At 52.1% G+C, this 21606-nt stretch overlaps 3 protein-coding genes across 5 annotated transcripts in view; 1 reads left to right on the top strand and 2 right to left on the bottom strand.

The window, feature by feature from the left end:
* The window catches only part of EMC1 (ER membrane protein complex subunit 1), a 29893-nt gene extending 25534 nt beyond the window's left edge, over positions 1–4359 (bottom strand). The window contains 4 exon segments of one of the 2 annotated variants that reach the window (NM_001261118.1): positions 610–703; positions 946–1011; positions 2203–2327; positions 4245–4359. In NM_001261118.1, the coding sequence (NP_001248047.1) occupies positions 610–703; positions 946–1011; positions 2203–2327; positions 4245–4339 (380 nt within the window). In that variant the 5' untranslated portion in view covers positions 4340–4359. 2 annotated transcript variants of the gene reach the window in all.
* Positions 4360–4514: 155 nt separating this feature from the next.
* MRTO4 (MRT4 homolog, ribosome maturation factor) lies at positions 4515–12425 on the top strand. The gene is given in 8 exon segments (NM_001266423.1): positions 4515–4688; positions 7547–7605; positions 9052–9155; positions 10167–10248; positions 10559–10626; positions 10929–11080; positions 11893–11969; positions 12097–12425. Coding segments are annotated over 8 exon segments (720 nt in total). The 5' UTR covers positions 4515–4660; the 3' UTR covers positions 12247–12425.
* Positions 12426–13463: 1038 nt separating this feature from the next.
* Positions 13464–21147, bottom strand: LOC715583 (aflatoxin B1 aldehyde reductase member 4). Of its 2 annotated transcripts, XM_001105861.5 has the most exons (7): positions 20522–21147; positions 17071–17258; positions 16774–16878; positions 15892–15988; positions 15581–15680; positions 14880–15009; positions 13464–13792 (listed from the first exon to the last, which is right to left on the bottom strand). In XM_001105861.5, exons 1-7 carry the CDS (start codon positions 20733–20735, stop codon positions 13631–13633), a joined length of 996 nt encoding a protein of 331 aa, XP_001105861.4. In that variant the 5' UTR covers positions 20736–21147; the 3' UTR covers positions 13464–13630. The 2 variants fall into 2 exon arrangements, with proteins under 2 accessions (XP_001105861.4, XP_077828245.1); XM_077972119.1 differs by lacking the exon at positions 16774–16878 and having other exon boundaries at positions 20522–21119.
* Between the last annotated feature and the right edge of the window lie 459 nt (positions 21148–21606).

Genomic DNA, 21606 nt, shown 5'->3' with positions numbered 1-21606 from the left:
GGCCAACATGGTGAAACCCTATCTCTACTAACAATACAAAAATTAGCCAGGCACAGTCCACATGCCTGTAATCCCAGCTACTGGAGAGGCTGAGGCATGAGAATTGCTTGAACGTGGGAGGCGACGGTTGCAGTGAGCCAAGATCGTACCACTGCACTCCAGCCTGGGCGACAGAGTGAAACTATGTCTCAAAAAACTTAATAAATAAAAATAAATAACTAGAGCAAAGATGTAACAATAGGTCAAGTTATTCTTTAAACAAAACTAAACATTGGAAGTTTTATATTATGTTCTTTTATCTGGAACATTGCAAAACTCACAAATCACAGTGAAATTAGGAATAGCACACAAGCACAAGCGCAAACACTGCACCTGGAAACTCTGCATCTAACAGGTGCTCAATACATGTTGGCTGAGCAAGCATATCCACAACGGGCACTCAATGGCAATACATGTTGGCCGAGCAAGCATATCCACAATGGGGACTCAATGGCTGGCTCTCCAGTGGTCCCTGGGAAAAAGCCACAAGCCCAGACTTGCTGTCTGTGCAGATCTGTGTTCTGATAAATCCTTTAACTCAGTCAAGATAGAATCCAGTTTCTCCCCTACCTGCCACTGTCCAAGGTTATCTCCCAATTCAGGCCCCCGATGTTAGTCTCCCAGGAACGCATGATTCGGCCTCCACTGGACACAGTGATTGCATCTGGAAAAGAAAAGATCATGGTGAAGTCATTTCCCAATTGTTCTGTCGCCTCCTAGGGTCCCACTGTGAGCAATGGCCTCACCTCTGATTTCGGGATGCAAATACATGTTAAATAGGTATCTGTCCTTCACTGTCAGGAGTCCCCCATCTCCTTTCCCTACCAGATCCTGTACAGATGACAGAGCCAAGGAATGGGACAGGGAGCCGGCCACACAATGGAGACACAGGAGGACTCTGCTTACCCTGTCCGTGAAGCAGCATGGCATCCACAGCCCCTTCTGCCGTGCCCTTGTCAACATGGCGCCACACTGAGAGACATGAAAGTTAGATGTTACTGTGAACAGAAGGAGGCAACCCAGAAGACTAAGAGATAAATGAAGAGCTCTTCATTTGCACTGCAATGTCCAACTTTATTTCGAGGGAGTGAAGGAGTATGGTTAACTGGCAGTGATCCAGTACCATTCACGGGGTAATGAAGGTAGAAGGGGTTAAGAGGAGCCACTACTGTCCAGGCCCCACTGCCACCCCATCAAACATAAACAAACAACAATAAGATTAATAAAATCCATCCAAGTCATAAGAAAAATAGTGATCGGCCGGGCGCGGTGGCTCACGCCTGTAATCCCAGCACTTTGGAAGGCCGAGGCGGGCGGATCACAAGGTCAGGAGATCGAGACCATGGTGAAACCCCGTCTCTACTAAAAATAGAAAAAAAATTAGCCGGGCGCAGTGGCGGGCGCCTGTAGTCCCAGCTACTCAGGAGGCTGAGGCCAGAGAATGGCGTGAACCCGGGAGGCGGAGCTTGCAGTGAGCCGAGATTGCGCCACTGTACTCCAGCCTGGGTGACAGAGCGAGACTCCGTCTCAAAAAAAAAAAAAAAAAAAAAGAAAAATAGTGATCATAAATTCTATTTCCATTATTTTAGTGCCTTAATTTACACAGCCAGTGTAGGTAATTAAGTGAGGGTATGTGAGAGTTTACTGCAAAGTAGAATAATGTGTTTTCTGCAGCAGCATCTTTTTTTGAGACAAGGTCTTGCTCTACTGCGCAGGCTGGAGTGAACTGGCATGATGACAGCTCACTGTAGCCTCAACCTGCCAGGCTCAAGCAAGAATCCCACCTCAGTCTCCCAAGTAGCTGGGACTCTAGGCACACACCACCATGCCTGACTAATTTTTTAAATTTTAGACATAGGGCCTCATTGTGATCCCCAGGCTGGTCTCGAACTCCTGAGCTCAAGTGATCCTCCCGCCTGGGCTTGCAGCAATATCTTATTTAAGGGCACTCAGGATTCAGGCTAAGAGAATAAACTGCAAAGGTCAGTTATAGGAATATACAAACATTCAAAGATGGTAAGACTGAAAAAAGTATCAAAATCCACTAGGAGAGGCGTCTTTTGGCCAACATGTCCCTTATTCAGGAATCAGCCAAGCAGAGTTGGCAATGGTGAGCCTTCCATCCCTTAGGCAGCCAGTAGACACGGTTCCCAGTTCACTCACAGATCTCCCCAGTTCTGGAATTTAATGCTGCAATCACATTCTTCTCTGTGGCTACAACCAACTTCTTAGATCCAGGGGAAAATTCCAAGGAGGCAAACTTGAGCTTCCCAACATACTGCTGTCTCCTGAGGAAAAGAGTACAGGGGAATGTAAGGAGCTAAAATCACCATTCCACAAAATGCTCCAGAAAAGAACAAATCACAGGGCTATCACCATCACACTCATTTTAGGACATATAAGAAGTGTTTGTGGCCGGGCACGGTGGCTCATGCCTGTAATCCCAGCACTTCAGGAGGCCGAGGCGGGCAGATCACAAGCTCAGGAAATCGAGACCATCCTGGCTAACATGGTGAAATCCCATCTGTACCAGAAATACAAAAAATTAGTTGGGCGTGGTGGCAGACGCCTGTAGTCCCAGGTACTCGGGAGGCTGAGGCAGGAAAATGGCATGAACCCGGGAGGCGGAGCTTGCAGTGAGTCGAGATCACGCCACTGCACTCCAGCCTGGAGGACAGAGTGAGACTCCGCCTCAAAAAAAAAAAAAAACCGGAGGTGTTTATTAGCCAGGCTCTGTGGCTCACACCTGTAATCCCAACACTTTGCGAGGCCGAGGCGGGTGGATCACCTGAGGTCAGGAGTTCGAGGCCAGCCTGACCAACATGGAGAAGCCTCATCTCTACAAAAAAATACAAAATTAGCTGGGCATGGTGGCTCATGCCTGTAACCCCAGCTACTCGGGAGGCTGAGGCAGGAGAATTGCTTGAACCCAGGAGGTGGAGGTTGCAGTGAGCTGAGATCGCACCACTGCACGCCAGCCTGGGCAACAAGAGAGAAACTCCGTCTTAAAAAAAAAAAGAAAAAAAAGAAAAGAAAAGAAAGAAAGAAAAATCTTAAACGGAGTCTTTCCCCCCCATCAGCCTAGCCTGGCCCTGGGCTCAGAGCAGAGTTGCCCAAAACACTAAGCAGTTAGGAAATGCCATTCATTCATTCATTCATGAAAAGAAAATTGCATATATCTAGTATTCTGCAACATTAGATATATATATCACCTGCTATATATGTGTAATATACACATATGACATTGTGAACAGTTGTGCACATCATTAAAAATTTAACTTATGTTGCATTTGTCACACTGTCTGGCATAACAGGTACTCAACATATATGTGAATCAACTTTTTCAAGACAGAAAATACTTCAGAGGAGGAGAAATCTGAGCTGGGCCCTGAAGAATAAAGTGTAAAGAGCAATAATAACAGGTAACATTTAATGACTGCATTCAATGAGCCAGGCATTGTTCTAAGTAATTTAATTGGACTGTCTCATTCATTCTCACAAGTACTGTAATAGATAACAGACTGTTAGTAAACCCATTGTATAGACAAAGAAACAAAGGCACAGAGTGGTTAAGCCACTTTCCCCAAGATCACACAACTCTTAATTGGTAAAATTTAAACAAAAGCAAGCTACTTCAGGGCCTTAAGGAAGACGTGAGTGGGTGAATGAAGGAATGAATGGCATATTCTAGCTGCTCAGAGTTTTGGGCAATCCTGCTCTGAGCCCAGGGCCAGACTAGGTTGATGAGAGGGGGAAAAGGGTGCAGTTTAGGACTTTTAAGACGAAAGCTCCTGTTCAAATGCCTACAAGACACCAATTCGAGTAGGAATTCAAGTTCACTGACGGCGTGGCGACCTCTGACACCTGGTAGACCAGAAACCTGACAGTCAAAGAAATGGAACCTGACGAGGGAGAACGGGATCAGTGACCTCTGACCAGCACCCCAAGCATGCCTGGATGGCAGGGCCGGCTTACACACAAGGATCAGCTTAGAAGGACCCGTAACACTTGGTTTAAAGCTCTGCTTCGAACGACTTTAAATCCTTAATTTTTGAACAAGGCGCCCCACGTTTTCATTTTGTACTGGGTCCTGCAAATTATGCGGCCAATCCTGTTACATGACAACCCCCTTCCCTTTAGCAGGCAGGAGACAGGTACCGTGGAAACAGCCACTTATCTCTCGAATATGTTCTACACGTACGCACCAATCAAACTTGCCCACTTGGTCTTCGTAGACCGCGGCCACAGGAATCAGCAGCACAGCCCAAAGCCAGAAACGAGAAGCCCACTCAGCCGCCATGATGCGAGCGCAGGCACCGCCCACCGCCGTCCCGGCATGCACCGGGCCGCGGGCTCCGCCTCCGCGGGACCACAGAGTTGGGACCGTGTGCGAGGCCCTCGGTGGGCCGCTTGGGATTCGGGGATTTCCTCGGCACGCGGGAAGTAGCCTTACAGGCGCGGGAGAAAGCGCAGGTGGTGGCTCGGCAGAAAAAGGCAGGCTGCAGTGCACACTGGGTCAGGCACACGCGAGGGGCAGCCCCCGAGAGGCGTCCCAGAGGCCCCCGCGCCGCCGGGGTCCTAAAGGGGTGCACCGTCTTCCGCCGCACGTGGATTCAGCGCGATGCCCAAATCCAAGCGCGACAAGAAAGGTGGGCAAAGGGGGCATTGGGCCCCTGGGGGGACCTCCGTGGGTTGGCTGCCCAGCCTGCGGTGAGAGCTTCGGGGCGGCGGGGGCGCAGAATAGAACGCCAGGACATCCTCGAGGTGTTCCGCTGCCTCGCTGCTAGCTGGAATGGGGGCTTCGAGGCTGTAAAACCGCCAGAGGGGGCTGACGCCTGGTCGGGTCCGGGGAGCGGAGACTCTTGCCTAGTTTCAAGTGCTCTTACAAGGCCTACTGGGCCGGGAGGCAGCTCCTGAACACCGCCCCCGGCTGTGCCTGGTGCCATTTCGGCCCACTTTTCCCAACCTCGGCCCTTTCTCATCTTCCTGCGCTCCCGCCACCCTGGCTGCCTTTCCCCGTTCCCTTCTTTCAGCACAGGCTTTTTCTCGTGTCTGGCGTTGTGTGTCTGCGGTTGTTTCTGTCTGGCATGCTTACCTCTTCGTATGGCTTGCTCCTTCTTAGTTGTCAGTTAATAGGACTCTTCTGAGTCAGGGTCTCGCTCTGTTGCCCAGGCTGGAGTGCAGTGGCGCCACAGGCCGGGTGTGGTGGCTCACGCCTGTAATCCCAGCACTTTGGGAGGCCAACGTGGGTGGATCATCTGAGGTCGGGAGTTCTAGACCAGCCTGGCCAATATGGTGAAACCCCGTCTCTACTAAAAATACTAAAAATTAGATGGGCGTGGTGGCGGGTGCCTGTAATGCCAGCTACTTGGGAGACTGAGGTGGGAGAATCGCTTGAACCCGGGAAGCAGAGGTTGCAATGAGCCGAGATCGCGCCACTGCACTCCATCCTGGGCGCGACAGAGCGAGACTCCGTCTCAAAAATAAGTTACTGCAGCCTTGACCTCCTTGGCTTAAGCGATCCTCCCACCTCAGCCTCCCGAGTAGCTGAGACTACAGGTGCACGCCACTACACCCAGCTAGGTTTTGTTGTTGTTGTTGTTGTTGTTGTTGTTGTTTTATAGAGACGACTTTCAGTGTGTTGCCAAAGCGGTCTGGAACTACGCCCGACTTGAGCGTAGTGGCTCACTTAAGAGACCATTTTTGACCACCTTTGCTGTGGTGGTATCTCTTTTAACCCGACTCCCTGGCATACTCAAAAATATTCAGGGGTCTGGCACTTTCTAGGCGTTGGAGGATACAGCAGTTACAAAGAAGGCCTGTTTCTTATCGAGCCTAACGTTTCAGGGGAAACACATTCCACAAAATGCTAAAAATCAGATTGAGTAAAAGTGGGGTGAAGAGACGGCAATATTTTGTATAATGTGGTCAGGAAAGGTCTCACTGATGAGGCGACGAACAAAATTAAAGGAAGCGAGCAACCTGTGGAATTGTGCACCTGTGGAATTATCTGGAAGAGTGCTGTTGCAAGTAGAGGGAACGTAAACTGAAAAGGCTCTGAAGTGGGAGCAGGTTTGACATGTTTGGGACAAGAGGCCAGTGGGGTTGGAGCAGAAGGAGCCAAATACAGTTGGGGGAGGGGTTAGGCAGAGAGGGCAGGGCTTCCTCGGCCTTAGTAAGGCATTGGCTTTCCTGCCCAGGTGAAATGGGTAGCAGAGGACTCATGTGATTTACCTTTGCTTATAAAGGGTCACTCTGGTTGCCTTGGTGAGAATAGTTGGGGAAGACAGGGCAGAGGGCAGGGATGGAAGCAGTGAGACCAGCATTAATCCAAGAGAGGGTGATGCTGACTTGAGCCAAAGGTGTAACAGTGGAAATGATGGGAAGTGGCCCGCTATATTTCGTTTGCCCCCCTCTACTCCACTTACCATTGACTGATGTCAGTGTCTTTGTCTGTGTGGTACCTTGTTAAGAGGGGCTGAGTGCCGGGCAGGTTAAAGAAGAGAGGCCCGGGTCCCTTTGTGAAGGCGCCCGGGGCTTTGCAGTTGGAGTTCTGTTAAGTGTTTGTGGAACGATTTGATTCTGTGGAGGGGGCCCAGGTCAGGTCTGGCAAATGCAAACTCTCTGGGTAGAGGGCAAATTGGGCCCCAGCCATTTTTACAGTAGAGGTACATATTCCTCCCCAGAGAGGTGTTGCTGCATCTGTGGGTCCAGGTTGCAAAACTGGAGTGCAGATACATAACAGGAGATTCAGTCCCCAGTCTCATGGTTGCACAGCATAGGCCAGCTAGAGTGGCCTCTGCATCATGGTCAAGAGCAGCAAGGGGCCGGGTGTGGTGGCTCACACCTATGATTCCAACACTTTCGGAGGCTGAGGTAGGCAGATCTCTTGAGCCCAGGAGTTCAAGACCAACCTGGGCAACATGGCAAAACCCATCTCTGCAAAAATACAAAACTCACCTGGGCATGGTGGTGCATTTCTATGGTCCCAGCCAAAATTAGCAGGCCATGGTGGGGTGTACCTGTCATCCTGTGGGAGGATTGCCTGAGCCCAGGAGCTCAAGGTTGCAGTGCGCCAAGATCGTGCCACTGCATGCCAGCCTGGGTGACAGAGTGAGATCCCATCTCAAAAAAGAAATAAATAGGGGCCTGCCTCAGCCAGCAGGTGAGGTCTGCCACTGAGAGCACTCCCAGCGGCAGGAACAGTCTCCACCCCCACACCGCAGTCAAGTTTTCTGGGTGAGCCTTAGGGGCTAAGAAAGGCCTAGTTTGTCTAAATAGCAGGAGTTATATCCAGAGATCTTCAGGGCCAGGATGCTAATGAGTAGGCATTCCGTGGGCCCTGGAAATGGCTTTGTGTGCCAGAAATGATGGCCACGAAGGCCTTGCTGCCTTTTTTCAGAATGGCTGCATCCAACTGAGCTCTCTGCCAAAGGGGAGAAAAAAATAAGTGTCCAATGCATCTAGATTGGTCCCTCATCATCTCTCTCCTTTTTGTTTTTATTAGTCTCCTTAACCAAAACTGCCAAGAAAGGCTTGGAATTGAAACAAAACCTGATAGAAGAGGTAAGAAGTTTTCTTTTTCTAGAGCTTGCAATTGTTCGTTTTATCAAGGTAGGTATAGGACTGTTGGCCAGGGGAGCATACTATTGGAAAAAAAAAAAATCTCCAAGCTGCTAATCCAGCCCTTTTTCCTCCAGCAGCAGCACCAGCAAAAACTTCCATAGTGATGATTTCCAGCTTTGACTAGCTCATACTCTGTGCCCTGTCCTGCACTAAGTGTTTCTTATGTGTCATTCTACTCTATCCTCATAACATCGCTGAGATGTGGGTACTAGGTGATGATGTTGCTGTTTTGCATTTGGGGTCACTGAAGCTTATAGAGGTTTGTTAGCCTGCCCAATGACAAAAAACAGGAGGAGGCCAGGAACGGTGGGCCACGCCTGTAATCCCAGCGTGGGATTACAGTAATCTGGGAGCCCAAGTGGTCAGATAGCTTGAGTCTGAGAGTTCAAGAGCAGCCTGGACAACATGACAAAACCTCATCTCTACAAAAAGAAAAGAAAAAAAAAAAGCTAGCTGGACATGGCAGTATGCAGCCTGGGCAACAGAGTGAGACCCTGTCTTTAAAAAAAAAAAAGCTGGCCGGGCGCGGTGGCTCAAGCCTGTAATCCCAGCACTTTGGGAGGCCGAGACGGGCGGATCACGAGGTCAGGAGATCGAGACCATCCTGGCGAACACGGTGAAACCCCGTCTCTACTAAAAAAATACAAAAAACTAGCCGGGCGAGGTGGCGGGCGCCTGTAGTCCCAGCTACACAGGAGGCTGAGGCAGGAGAATGGCGTAAACCCGGGAGGCAGAGCTTGCAGTGAGCTGAGATCCGGCCACTGCGCTCCAGCCCCGGCGACAGAGCGAGACTCTGTCTCAAAAAAAAAAAAAAAAAAATAGCTGGGAGATTTACCAGGTGTAGGTGACTGCACCAACCCACTGTCTGTACAGCTTCTGACTTGCCAACCTGGGCTGCAGGCTGGATGAAACAGTCTCCTTCTGCACAATGACTCCACTCCTGGAGGCTGCCTCCTGGTGGCTTTGGCCAGCACCACCTGCAGAGCAGTGCTGATCAGCTGCCTCCCCTTATAACAGTGAGGCTCCATATGCTTCCACGTAGCAGGACCCTTCGTAGTGTGGGTGAATGTTTCTAGGTTAACCGTTGATGGTCAGTTCCACTGTTGGTCATAGATAAGTGAGAAACCTGGAAAAGGCCGTGGGGTATAGATCCATGGCTCAGCCTCCCCTGTAGTTAGGGATCCTAGATCCATGGCTCAGCCTCCCCTGTAGTTAGGGATCCTAATTTCAGTAATAGAGGTAGGAGACAACCCAATTAGAGGCCTCCAGTTCTTCCAGTTTCCATAGTTGTCAGGGGCCCAGAGCAGATTCATTCTCATCTGAGGCCAGAGTAGTGCCCATTGTATACTGCTGCTTGAACTCAGAGCCTGGTGAATTGTCCCACAGCTTCGGAAATGTGTGGACACCTACAAGTACCTTTTCATCTTCTCTGTGGCCAACATGAGGAACAGCAAGCTGAAGGACATCCGGAATGCCTGGAAGCACAGCCGGTGAGTGGGCAGGGGGAAGAAGGCCCTTCTGAGTGGGGACCCGGCCAGGCTGCTCTCAGTCAAAGTATAGGAGCAATTTCTGACCCTTTAGGTGCCTGGGTCATGCCACTGACACCTTAATAATGACAAAGTGCTACCTGCCACTGAAGAGCACTTCCTTTTCACTGTTACAGCTGGTTTTGGGCCGGGTGCGGTGGCTCACACCTGTAATCCTAGCACTTCCGGAGGCTGAGGCAGGCAGGTCACCTGAGGTAGGAGTTTGAGACCAGCCTGGCCAACATGGCAAAACCCCTTATCTACTGAAAATACAAAAATTAGCCGGGCATAGTGGCGGGCATCTATAATATAATCCCAGCTACTCGGGAGGATGAGGCAGAAGAATTGCTTGAACTCATGAGGTTCAAGTGAGCTGAGATCGCACATTGCACTCCAGCCTGAGTGACAGAGTGAAACTCCATCTCAAAAAGAAAAAAAGCAGATTTTGCACTGAGCTCCTGGGGGCAGGACTTGGCAATTGAGATGTTTGAGAGGTGGTCCTTTCCAGAGAAGTGGCCCTTTAACCCTGGACTTTGGGCCATTTAGGAGCATCACACCAGTTTTAGAATGTCAGCATGGGCACTGGGACACAGACAGTGACCTGGGAGCAGGATGCAGGAGCCACATGGCCAGTTTCTGTCCTGGAGCAGGTGGCTCTGGTGTTGGTCTTCTGCCGCCCCAGCTCTGGTTCAGGCTGTTAACGTGCCTCCTGCATACATCCAGATGGAGAACTCGTACATGATGCTCGTGATGGGCTGGGAGACAAAGTGTTGCCATGTCAGGGGTCTGTGGGTGGGAACATAATGAAAAGGACCCCGAAGTGGGGACAGTGTGGCCAGGCAGCATGGAGAAGTGAGTGCCACTGGCTCAGCCTGGGCCTGAGCTCACTGGGGACCAGAGCTGCTTTGCATGTTGCTAAGGGGCGGGGAGGGCAGGGCACTTCCTTCACAGAATGCTCTTTCTCTTGCTTGGTAGGATGTTCTTTGGCAAAAACAAGGTAATGATGGTGGCCTTGGGTCGAAGCCCATCTGATGAGTACAAAGACAACCTGCACCAGGTAAATCTCTGGTTTTCACGGGGTGGGGCTGAGGCAGAGCCGCCTTCTCTCCCACTACTCCCACGTGATAGCCTCCCCTAGCCGTCGGCTGGCCCGTGGCTCAGGGAGAGCAGGGCCTGGCTTAAAGCTCTGGGTTCTCCCTTCACCTCCGGACCCAGGGAATAGCACCCTTCCTGCCTCCCACTCCTTCCTGCTGTGACCACCAGAAACATCTTTAAACGTTGCCAAATGTCCCCTGGTGAGCAAAAACGTGCCTAGTAGAGAACCACTGCTCTAATGTGACCAAGCTGGCCTCACTCTTGATTTGTAGGTCAGCAAAAGGTTGAGGGGTGAAGTGGGTCTCCTGTTCACCAACTGCACAAAGGAGGAGGTGAATGAGTAAGTACTGCTGAGGAACGGAGAGAAAGAGGCGGGTGAGGGGGATTTTAGGGAGGGGATGATGCAGGGACTTCATTCCATATGCGGCATCAAGTCGGAACTGCTCCTGGAAGCCTGTCACTGAGCTAGTGACCTGGGACCACAGCCCTCTCTGCCCTCTCCAGCATGGTGTGGTGGGCTGACTGCTGGCCAGCAGCCAAGGTCTGTAAAGGCCCAGGGCCACGGGACACTTGGGGGAGCCTGACTCATGGGCTGGTGGTGTGGCCAGGAGCATCCCCTCCTACCGCTTCTTTTTCCCTTAGGTGGTTCACAAAATACACAGAAATGGACTACGCCCGCGCTGGTAACAAAGCAGCATTCACTGTGAGCCTGGACCCGGGGCCCCTGGAGCAGTTCCCCCACTCCATGGAGCCACAGCTCAGGCAGCTGGGCCTGCCCACCACCCTCAAGAGAGGTATGGGCAGCCCTGGAGCCAAAAGCTCACAGCCTAGAGTCCAAGAGCACAAGCCTGCAAGCTCATCCCTTTCTGGCTGAGCAAGTTATTTCTACAAGCCTCCATTTTCTCATGTGAAAATGGGGCTAAGGGGCGGGCGCGGTGGCTCAAGCCTGTAATCCCAGCACTTTGGGAGGCCGAGGCGGGTGGATCACGAGGTCAGGAGATCGAGACTATCCTGGCTAACATGGTGAAACCCCGTCTCTACTAAAAATACAAAAAACTAGCCGGGCGTGGTGGCGGGCGCCTGTAGTCTCAGCTACTTGGGAGGCTGAGGCGGGAGAATGGCATGAACCCGGGAGGCGGAGCTTGCAGTGAGCCGAGATCACGCCACTGCACTCCAGCCTGGGAGACACAGCAAGACTCCGTCTCAAAAAAAAAAAAAAAAAAGAAAATGGGGCTAAGAGTGCACGCCTCACAGTTGGGGTGAAAGCAGACAGTAACTTATAGTCTTGCAGCTGTTGAGGGACAGGGACATCAGGGGCCTGGTGCCGGTTTAAAAAAAAAAAAAAAAGTCAAAAAATTAGACAGCCATGGTGGTGTGTGCCTGTGGTCCTAGCTACATGGGAGGCTGAGGCAAGAGGATCACTTGAACCCAGGAGGTCAAGGCTGTGGCGAATCAAAGGGACCTCAGGGAGACAGCCACTGCCCAGTGTGTGATGGAGCTGTGGGGAGGGCAGGTGGCTGACTGGATTCCTCCTAACGTGGCAGGGACAGAGAGGGCTCTGCAGGCCTCTGGGCCAGAGGTAACTGAGAGCCACCCTCTTCTGCAGGTGTAGTGACTCTGCTATCCGACTTTGAGGTGTGCAAGGAGGGCGATGTGCTGACCCCAGAGCAGGCTCGCGTCCTGGTGAGTCTGGCGCCTTGAGGGCTATTGCAGGAGGGGCCGCTGGCTGGCTTCTGCCTGCTGAAAACGACCCCCTGCACTTTGAATACCTCCATTCCTCCTGATTCTTTGTTCCCTTTGTCTCTTGCAGAAGCTTTTTGGGTATGAGATGGCTGAATTCAAGGTGACCATCAAATACATGTGGGATTCACAGTCGGGAAGGTTCCAGCAGATGGGAGATGACTTGCCAGAGAGCGCATCCGAGTCCGCAGAAGAGTCAGACTCAGAAGACGATGACTGAAAGGGACTCAAAATTAAAGGCCTCCTGGAACCTTCTGGGTCTCACTGGACCATGCAGGACTGCTGCCGCCCCTCTGAAGAGAGCAGCTGTTTATTTGTCTGTAGACAGGGAATGTGATGGGCACTGACCTCCTATAAAGAATAAAACTCTGGGCCGGGCGCAGTGGCTCAAGCCTGTAATCCCAGCACTTTCGGAGGCCGAGACAGGTGGATCACGAGGTCAGGAGACCGAGACCATCCTGGCTAACACGGTGAAACCCCATCTCTACTAAAAAATACAAAAAACTAGCCAGGCGAGGTGGCGGGCACCTGTAGTCCCAGCTACTCTGGAGGCTGAGGCAGGAGAATGGCCTAAACCCAGGAGGCGGAGCTTGCAGTGAGCTGAGATCCGGCCACTGCACTCCAGCCTCTGCACTCCAGCCTGGGCTACAGAGCGAGATTCCGTCTCAAAAAAAAAAAAAAGCTCTGGGCCAGGTGCAGTGGCTCACGCCAGTAATCCCAGCACTTTGGGAGGCCGAGGCGGGCAGACCATAAGGTCAGGAGATTAAGACCATCCTGACACAGTGAAACACAGTGAAACCCTGTCTCTACTACTGTTGCCCAGACTGGTCTGGAACTCCTGTCTTCAATCAGTCCTCCTGCCTTGGCCTCTCAAAGTGCTGAGATTAAAGGTGTGAGCCACTCTTTTTTTTTTTTTTTTTTTTTAAATGGCCGAATAATAGTCTGTTGTATGAATATGCCACATTTTCTTTATGCATTCATTCATTGATGGACATTTGGGTTGTTTTTAATTATCAGCTATTATGAGTAATGACACTGTGAAAACTCATTCCCAAGTTTTTTGTGGGGAGATACGTTTTCACTTCTCTTGGCTATATACCCACAAGTGGAACTGCTGAATCCTATGGTAATTTTATGTTTAATCCTTTGAGAAGTTGCCAAACTATTTTCCAAAGTGGTTGTACCATTTCACATTCCCCCCATCAGTGTGTGAATTTTCTCCCGTCTGTCTCTTGCTCACTCTCTTGCCATGTGACATGCTGGCTACGCTTCCCCTCTGCCATGACTGTAAGCTTCCTGAGGGCCTCCCCAAGAGCAGATGCTGGCACCACACCTTCTTGAACAGACTGCAGAACCGTGAGCCAAAGAAACCTCTTTTCTTTGTAAATGACCCAGTCTCGGGTATTCTTTTATAGCAACGGAAACAGACTAACACACAGCATCCTGGGAGGCTTTATTCTTCGTTTGGTGGTGACTCTACTGTTAAGTTTTTGTCCAAATACTTCCGTCCCTAAGAATTTACTGAGGCAGTTCTAAATTACAAAAAGCATGAGAGAGCAAAAGAGGTGACAGAAGAGCCTTGGGCAGCCTGAGCCACGATGGGCCTAGATGAAGTAGTTGGGACATTCGTGGGCAAACAAATGCCAGGCTTGATTAAAGGCATCCACGACAGCTGGCTCCAGGGGCCCTTCCTCTGCCGCTGCCAAGTTCTGCTCCAGCTGCTCCAGGCTGGACATGCCCAGGATGACCGCGTCCCCGTGGGCACCCTGAAAGGGAGACAGCCAGACTTCAACCTTCTTCTGCTACACAGCAACTTCACTCACAACCCTCCCAGTCACGACCCTACCGAGATTTGGGCTCTCTTATATCCCATATGTCCAGAAAGAACTTAAGGTGCCTTGGATAGCTGTACCCATGTCACTCAAAACCTGTATTATTTCCCCTACTACCCCATGACGCTTCCAGACAGACCTACATTCACAGCCCAGTTCTGCCCCCCAGCAGCCGTGTAAAGGTGACTAAGTTATTAAAACCTCTCTGACACTCAATCCTCTATTTTCAACATAATTATGTGTATGAAAAAGTAATGTAGAGCACTTAGCTCCTATTTATTGAGCACCTACTATATATGTGCCAGACACTATTGCAACATCTAAGGCTGGAGTTGGAGAAAAATTTGAAAGAGGAAGACATGAGGCACTGAGAGAGGGAAATTCCAGCTCCCACCAAAAGGATGAGATTAGTGGGCTTTACAGTTAAACCTGTGTTAAAATGTATTCCCCTTTCATAGCTGAGTGAAACTCAGTTTCCTCATCAATAACACTGGGACAGTCATTTCATAAAGCCGAAGGAATAATGAAATCCCTGCAGTAAAGCCCTCATTACAAAGCCTGGTACTCAGATACCATCAGAGACCAATGGGAAGGCGGAGCACAGTGGCTCACGCCTGTCATCCCAGCACTTTCAGAGGCTGAGGAGGGTGAATTGTCTGAGCTCAGGAGTTCGAGACCAGACTAGGCAGCTTGACGAAACTCAGTCTCTACTATAAATACAAACAATTAGCTGGGCACGGTGGTGCACGCCTGTAATCCCAGCTACTCAGGAGGCTGGGGGAGGAGAATTGCTTGAGTCTGGGAGGCAGAAGTTGCAGTGACCTGAGATCATGCCACTGCACTCCAGCTAGGGTAACAGAGCGAGACTCTGTATCAAAAAAAAAAAAAACAGTGGGAAGAGTTTTATGAGACTTAGAAGAATGAAATTTCAGAGGAATCGAGAAAACAAATGCTTTGGGCTTCACCTAAATGCTGGTCCTCCTGGAAGGGAAGGAGCTGAGGGCCCAGGGTCGCTGGTTACCTGCAGCTGTGAGTGGTGGTACATCCACCGGAGGGCGGCTGAGGTCGTGCTGGGGGTGCCGGCGCCATATGCAGCCTGCAAGGCCTTCTCTACCAGGGCAATCCCCTGGAAGTGGTTCTCCTTCCAGAAGCTGGAAAGGGGGGACGGTGGCACAGGGGTCAGTACCATGGGGGTCATACTGGGAGCCACAACCAAAAAGGGTCATCCAGGGCCACTGCCCCACCCCACACCCTGCAGCCCTGAGGGGAGGGTGTCCTTTCTGGTCATAGGTCTCCCACTTTGCTGGGCATCAGAACCACCCAAGATGCCGGCCCTCTCAACAGAGACCTCAACCAATCTTTATTCCTGAGAACTCATCACCCTGCTCTTATTTTCCCCTAGGGACACAAAGGCCGCTGAGACGGGGCAGGACTCAGCCCGAGGCCTCCTGGACCTCCCTCCAGGGCGCCTTCTTTCATTCCTAGCAGGTGAGTGCTCAGGAAAGAGCTACAACTTCAAGACCCTGAGGTCCAGGGAGCCTCATTTTCTACTGGAGGTCCCCAGACAACAAGAAAACCCACGGAGGGTTTGGAAATTCCTGAAGGGATGCAGGGGAGTAGGTGCAGCAGCGAGGAAAGGCCTTACCCCAGGAGCAGCCAGGACTTCATTCCACATAAAGCCGACCCCACCCCAGCCATCCACACCAAGCACCCCCAGCTCACCGATTCCTGTAGATCTCTGCCCACTGATGCCCAAAGAAGCGGCCCACGGGCTGTTTCCTGTCCTTGTCTTCATACTTGTACTTGCCAGTCAGCAGGCCCCCTGCGGGAAGGCAGCGATCAGCCCAAGGACCTAGAGTGCCCCAGAAGCTGCCACATCCCTCAGGGCTCTGGTCTAGGGGAGGGGCAGGGACCCAGGAGGGCTGAAGGACGCAGCCCAGCCCCTTGTCAAACCCTCCCTGCTTCCCAGGTCCTGGGCTGGGCATCTGTGGGTCGGGAATAGGCTGAGTCAGGGTCAGGAATGCTCCACGTACCAGCCAGAGGGTTGTAGGCATAGAACCTCAGTCCAAAGTGCCTGAGGCAGGGGAAGAGCTCCGTTTCCACTTGCCGGGTGGTGGCGCTGTACATGCCCTGCAGGGAGAGGGACCCCGGAGAGAGAGTGGATGTGTCAAAAGAAGGGACCTCAAATTTACCCTTATAGAGCCCTTATTTCAGACCTTATCAATTCTAGGACTTTAACCATCTGGGCATTTACTTACTCTTATGGTGCTGGTGAAAGGGGCTTATGCCCGAGGAAAATTCATTCATTGAGCCAACTTTCATGAGCACCAACTACAGGCTGGTTGTCAGATTTAGATTCTTAAGCCAAAAGGACAGGGTCCCTTCCCTCAAGGTTTTATAATAAGGTCAAGTATAAATAGTTACAATCGAGTAATGAGGTAATCTTAATAGACGAGAAAGTTCCGTGACCAGTGCCTGGCACCAAGCAGGTGTACAAATATTTGTGCAATGAATCATGAGGAGGTAAACAACGACCTGAGGTCTCAGGGTCTTCTGGGCCCATCTAGAAAGGCTTCCAGAGGATGAGACGTATATGAGATCTGAACCGTTCTCCTAGGGAAGGGGCAGTGGCATGGAAGGGACAGTGGCAGGGAAGGGCATGTTCCAGGCTGAATGCAGTGCCAGGTGGGGAAGGAAGGGTCCAAGGTGCACAGGCCGGCAGGAAGGAAGCAGATGCCCAGTGGCCAGCCTGAGGAGCTTGAATGGCATCCTGAGGGTACCTGGGAGCCATCTGCAGGCTTTCAGCAGGGGAGTGGCTGCTATGCAGAGGGCACAGGGGGCAGTCAGGGCAGCAAAGACAGCCCAGGATGAGCAGGAGTTCTGGAGACCTTGGCCTCTGCAGCCCCGGCCCTCACCTGGTACACAGTGGGCACGATCCAGCCATTGCTCTTGCAGAGGGTACAGATCTCGGCCACTTCCCAGGCGGCATAGTTGGAGAGGCCAAGCTCCACGAACTTGCCCTGCATGGGTGAGGCTCCAGTCAGAACGCAGTGCAGCCCAGACCAGGAAGGGGAGGCCAGGGTGGGGCCCTTGGTAGTGGGGCTGTTCCCTGCTCCACCCTGGGACTGCCCTGGTACCTCTGCTGTCATGAGTAGGAACAGGATAAAGAGAGCAGCAGCACACCACCTCCCAGAGCTCAGGGGTCCCCTCACCTCCTGGTGCAGCTGGTGGCAGGCGCGCAGTGTCTCTTCCACCGGCGTGCTGTGGTCAGGTCCATGTAGGTAGAAGAGGTCCACTCGGGGACACTGCAGCCGCTTCAGTGACGTCTCCAGCTGGAACCGGAGACTGTCAGGCTTCAGGGAGTTCCCCATCCATGGATTGGCCTTGGTAGCAATTTTCACTGAGAGGAGAGAGAAATGAAAATTTAGGGCTGGACGTGGTGGCTCACGCCTATAATCCCAGCACACTGGGAGACCGAGGCGGGTAAATCACCTGAGGTCAGGAATTTGAGACCATACTGGCCAACACGGTGAAACCCCATCACTACTAAAAATACAGAAATTAGCTGGGGGTGGTTGTGCACGCCTGTAATCCCTGCTAGGGAGGCTAGGCATAAGAATTTCATGAACCGGCCGGGTGTGGTGGCTAACGCCTGTAATTCCAGCACTTTGGGAGGCTGAAGCAGGCGGATCACAAAGTCAGGAGTTCAAGACCATCCTAGCTAACACGGTGAAACCCTGTCTCTACTAAAAATACAAAAAATTAGCTGGGCATGGTGGTGGGCACCTGTAGTCCCAGTTACTCGAGAGGCTGAGGCAGGAGAATGGCATGAACCTGGGAGGCGGAGCTTGCAGTGAGCTGAGATCATACCACTGCACTCCAGCTTGGGCAACAAAGTGAGAGTCTGTCTCAAAAAAATAAAAAAAGAAAAAGAAAGAATTGCATGAATCTGGGAGGTAGAGGTTGCAGTGAGCCTAGATCACGCCATTGCAGTAAAGCCTGGGCAACAGAGCAAGACTGTCAAAAAAAAAAAAAAAAAGTAAGCTTAACACTCTTCTCCCTGCCCCCTATTAAGAATCCTAGTTGGAGGCCAGGTTCAGTGGCTCAAACTTGTCATCCCAGCTATTCGGGAGATTGAGGCATAAGAATCGAGTGAACCCAGGAGGCAGAGGTTGCAGTGAGCCGAGATCTTGCCACTACACTCCAGCCTGTGTGCCAGAACCAGACTCTGTGTAAAAAAAAAATTTAAAAAAATTCTAGTTGGAGATTAGGCACAGTGGCTCACCCACATAAGGCCAACACTTAGGCCCAGGAGGGTGGATCTCTTGAGCCCAGGAGTTTGAGACCAGCCTGGGCAAAATGGTGAAACCCTGTCCCTACAAAAAATACAAAATTTGGCCAGGCATGGGGGCACATGCCTGTAATCTCAGCTACTTGGGAGGCTGAGTTAGAGGATCACATGAGCCTAGGAGGTCAAGGCTGTAGTGAGCAAATATTGTGCCACTGCGCTCCAGCCTGGACAACAGAGTGAGACCCTGTTTCAAAAGAAAAAAAAAGAATCCTAGATCCTAGTGGGCTGGACTAACAGGGGAGTGGAGAGTCCTCTTCCCACTTTTCACACTTAGAAAGTCACTTAGGCTGGCAGGAGGACAGTCACTGGAGCCCTTGAGACCTGGGAGGGAGCAGGTTTGAGGAACTATTCATTTGGAATTTTTCCATGCCACCTCCACCCCTCTCCTTCTCACTGAACTTCACTTCAGATCTGAGATCTGAGGACTTTCACCAGCCAACCTTAGACTCAAAGACAGAAGACAAAGAAGGATTAACAAAGAAAAGAAAAAAGTCAGAAATAAGGCCCAGGCAGAGGCTGCAGATCTGTGTTGGCTCACACCTGTAATCTCAGCACTTTGGGAAGCCGGGGCAGGAGGATTACTCGAGCCCAGGAGTTGGAGACCAGCCTCGGCAACAAAGTGAGACTCTGGTTTCGATGAATAATACAAAAAATTAGCCAGGTGTGGTGGCACAGGTCTGTGTTAGTCCCAGCTACTCAGGAGGCGGAGGTGGGAGGATGGCTTCAGCCCTGAGAGGTCAAAGCCGCAATGAGCCATGATCGCACTATTGCACTCCAGCCTGGGTAAAAGAGCAAGGCCCTGTATCAAAACAACAACAACAACAAAAACAGAAATAAGATCAGAGCTCTCACCAAGTGGCAGTCAGGTGATCTAGAAAGAGCGTGACACTGAGATGCGGGCACAGGCTTCTTTTGTTTGGGATGTACCATTTGGTGAATCAGAGGAGAAATGGACAAGACTCCACTCAGACACTCAGAGTGGAAGGAGGAAATAGTGCTAATATTAAGAACAAAGAAACAGGCCGGGCGCGGTGGCTCAAGCCTGTAATCCCAGCACTTTGGGAGGCCGAGACGGGCGGATCACGAGGTCAGGAGATCGAGACCATCCTGGCTAACACGGTGAAACCCCGTCTCTACTAAAAAATACAAAAAAAACTAGCCGGGCGAGGTGGCGGGTGCCTGTAGTCCCAGCTACTCGGGAGGCTGAGGCAGGAGAATGGCGTGAACCTGGGAGGCGGAGCTTGCAGTGACCCGAGATCTGGCCATTGCACTCCAGCCTGGGTGACACAGCAAGACTCCGTCTCAAAAAAAAAAAAAAAAGAACAAAGAAACAGCTAACATTTCCCAGCCCTCACTATGTGTCTGCAGGCATCGGCCTAAGCACCGCACGTGGCATCAGACTGAGGGTGGCTCCTCCTGCCCCTTCACACACATCCTCCTCTCGGGCTACACCTGCCTCCTCCCCAACCACAGCGTTGCCAAATCACATTTGCCTTTCCACACCCATGCCCACTGCCCTGACGCCCTTGCCCCTCTTACTCCTCGTGGCAAACTCCTATCCGTTCTTTCTTCACGGGGTCCCTCCCAAAAAGGGCTCACTCGGCTCCCCAGCCATCTCTAGAATTCGAACTTCCTGGAGTGGGTTAGTGTCCATTTCTCTCCAATAGCCTCAGACAGAGCCTCCCACAGAGAGGGCAGTGAGACCCTGTACCACACCCAATTCCCCATCCCGCTAAGGGAGCTGCCAAGGTTCCCGGGCGTTGCCACCCTGGTGAGGTACCATTGTGAGTACAAGGTACTCAGAGCAAAGTCCAGGTCCCTGAGCAGGCTGGCGTGAGCGTAGGAGCAAGCAGATAGTGTGCTGGGTCTAAACTCTGATTTCAGACCGTGCCAGGGAGTGCCAGGCGATAAGCACAGAATTTCTGCAGATCAGGCCCCTCAAGGGTACCTGCAGGGCACAGGTGGGGACAGCAGTTGCACAATGCCAGATTCCAGTGTTTTTCGTGCTCCAGAGAGGGGCTAATCAAGTCAGTGCAGGCAAGACCAAGTCATCCAGGCGTCAGTGAGGGTGGTGGCTACCTCCCGGAAGAGAAGACGAGAGAAAAGGAGTCCAGACAAAGTACTGTCCAGTTGTCCAGAGCTAGATGTGCCTGAGGAGCCTGGGGTTCCCAAGGCTGAGAGGTGGACGGGGGTTGGGGGGTGGGGAACAAAGCCGTGGGTGCTGCCTGGGGCCAGGGAGAGCTGGGCGGTGCACGGCTGTGGACAGGCTCAGCTCTGCACAGTGTAGAAGGAGAATCAGGGGCCACTGTTACCTCTGCAGTCGCTGTTCCCCAGCCCGAGCCCCAGGCCGCCCAGGATGGTCTCGGACTGGCCGTCGGTGTACAGGAAGGCCGTGTCTATCTCGGTGTGGCCTCGCTCCAGGAAGGTGCGCGTGACTGCGGCGCTGGTGGGCGCGTCCATGCGGCGCCCCATCTCCATGGCGCCCAGCACCGTGGCGGGCCGGGCCCGCGATAGCTGCCGGGACATGACGGCGGCAACGGGATACTGCGACAGCCCGGGCGCAGCGCGCAGCGGTCGGACCAGCCCCGGAGCTGGCGGCCGCGTGGCTTTAGGGACTGGCTCGGGACCCCCCCCCCACCGCGGGGTGGGGTTGAGGGCGCGGCGGAAGGTGCCCAACACCGCCCACAGGCTGGACTCCGCGCTTGACCACGAGGACCGTCTGCACTTGCACCAAGCAAGAGGCGAAATGGCTGTGGCTTCCTACCGGTGACTCACGTCTTGGCCATTTTAACACTCCTCAACGTCCGCAAGAGTGAGGGGTTCCAAGGGTGGCGACGATCCCCAAGGGCGGGGACTCCTCCCTGCCCCGTCGCCCCCCAACCCTGGGCCTCGCCCGCCCGGGAGCTGTCCCAGGTCTCTGTCTCCTCCAGGAGGGAGCTTAGGAGTGGGGTGGACCTAAGGGCTGTTCCACCTGCCTGCCCTGTGGTTCAGGAGGACGAGGCTTGCCATAAGGCTTACGACAGAGTCCCAGTGGAGTGACATGGTTAAAGTCTTGAAAGAAAAGAACTGTTGGCATTGAATTCTGTACCTAAGTGGAAAAAATAAAAAAATAAAAATAAAAATAAAAAAACGGACTGACTGTGGTGACTTAGGCCTGTAATCTCAACACTTTGGGAGATCAAGGCAGGAGAATAGACTGAGCCCAGGAGTTTGAATCCAGCCTGGGCAACATAGGGAGGCCCTGTCTCAAAAGCAAAAAAGAAAAAAGAAGATAGAAAAATGGACCAATGCCCGGCTGCAGTGTGCTGTGATAGCTCCACTGCACTCTGCCCTGGGTGACAGAGGGCAAATCTGTCTCCAAATGCAAAAGAAAAAAAAAAAAAAAAGACACATAGAC

This window comes from Macaca mulatta, chromosome 1 (genome assembly GCF_049350105.2).
Source record: "Macaca mulatta isolate MMU2019108-1 chromosome 1, T2T-MMU8v2.0, whole genome shotgun sequence".
Classification (NCBI taxonomy): Eukaryota; Metazoa; Chordata; class Mammalia; order Primates; family Cercopithecidae; genus Macaca; species Macaca mulatta.
Note: the sequence above shows the minus strand (reverse complement) of the source record. Positions and strands in the feature narration are given on the sequence as shown.

What these genes read in the sequence shown, in the direction of transcription:
- LOC715583 (XM_001105861.5), bottom strand. Translation starts at nt 20,735, where the DNA reads ATGTCCCGGCAGCTATCGCGGGCCCGGCCCGCCACGGTGCTGGGCGCC. An exon ending in GGGGAACAGCGACTGCAGAG is followed by an intron (nt 17,259 to 20,521) that starts GTAACAGTGGCC and finishes CTCTCCTCTCAG; the next exon opens with TGAAAATTGCTACCAAGGCC. An exon ending in GCCACCAGCTGCACCAGGAG is followed by an intron (nt 16,879 to 17,070) that starts GTGAGGGGACCC and finishes TCACCCATGCAG; the next exon opens with GGCAAGTTCGTGGAGCTTGG.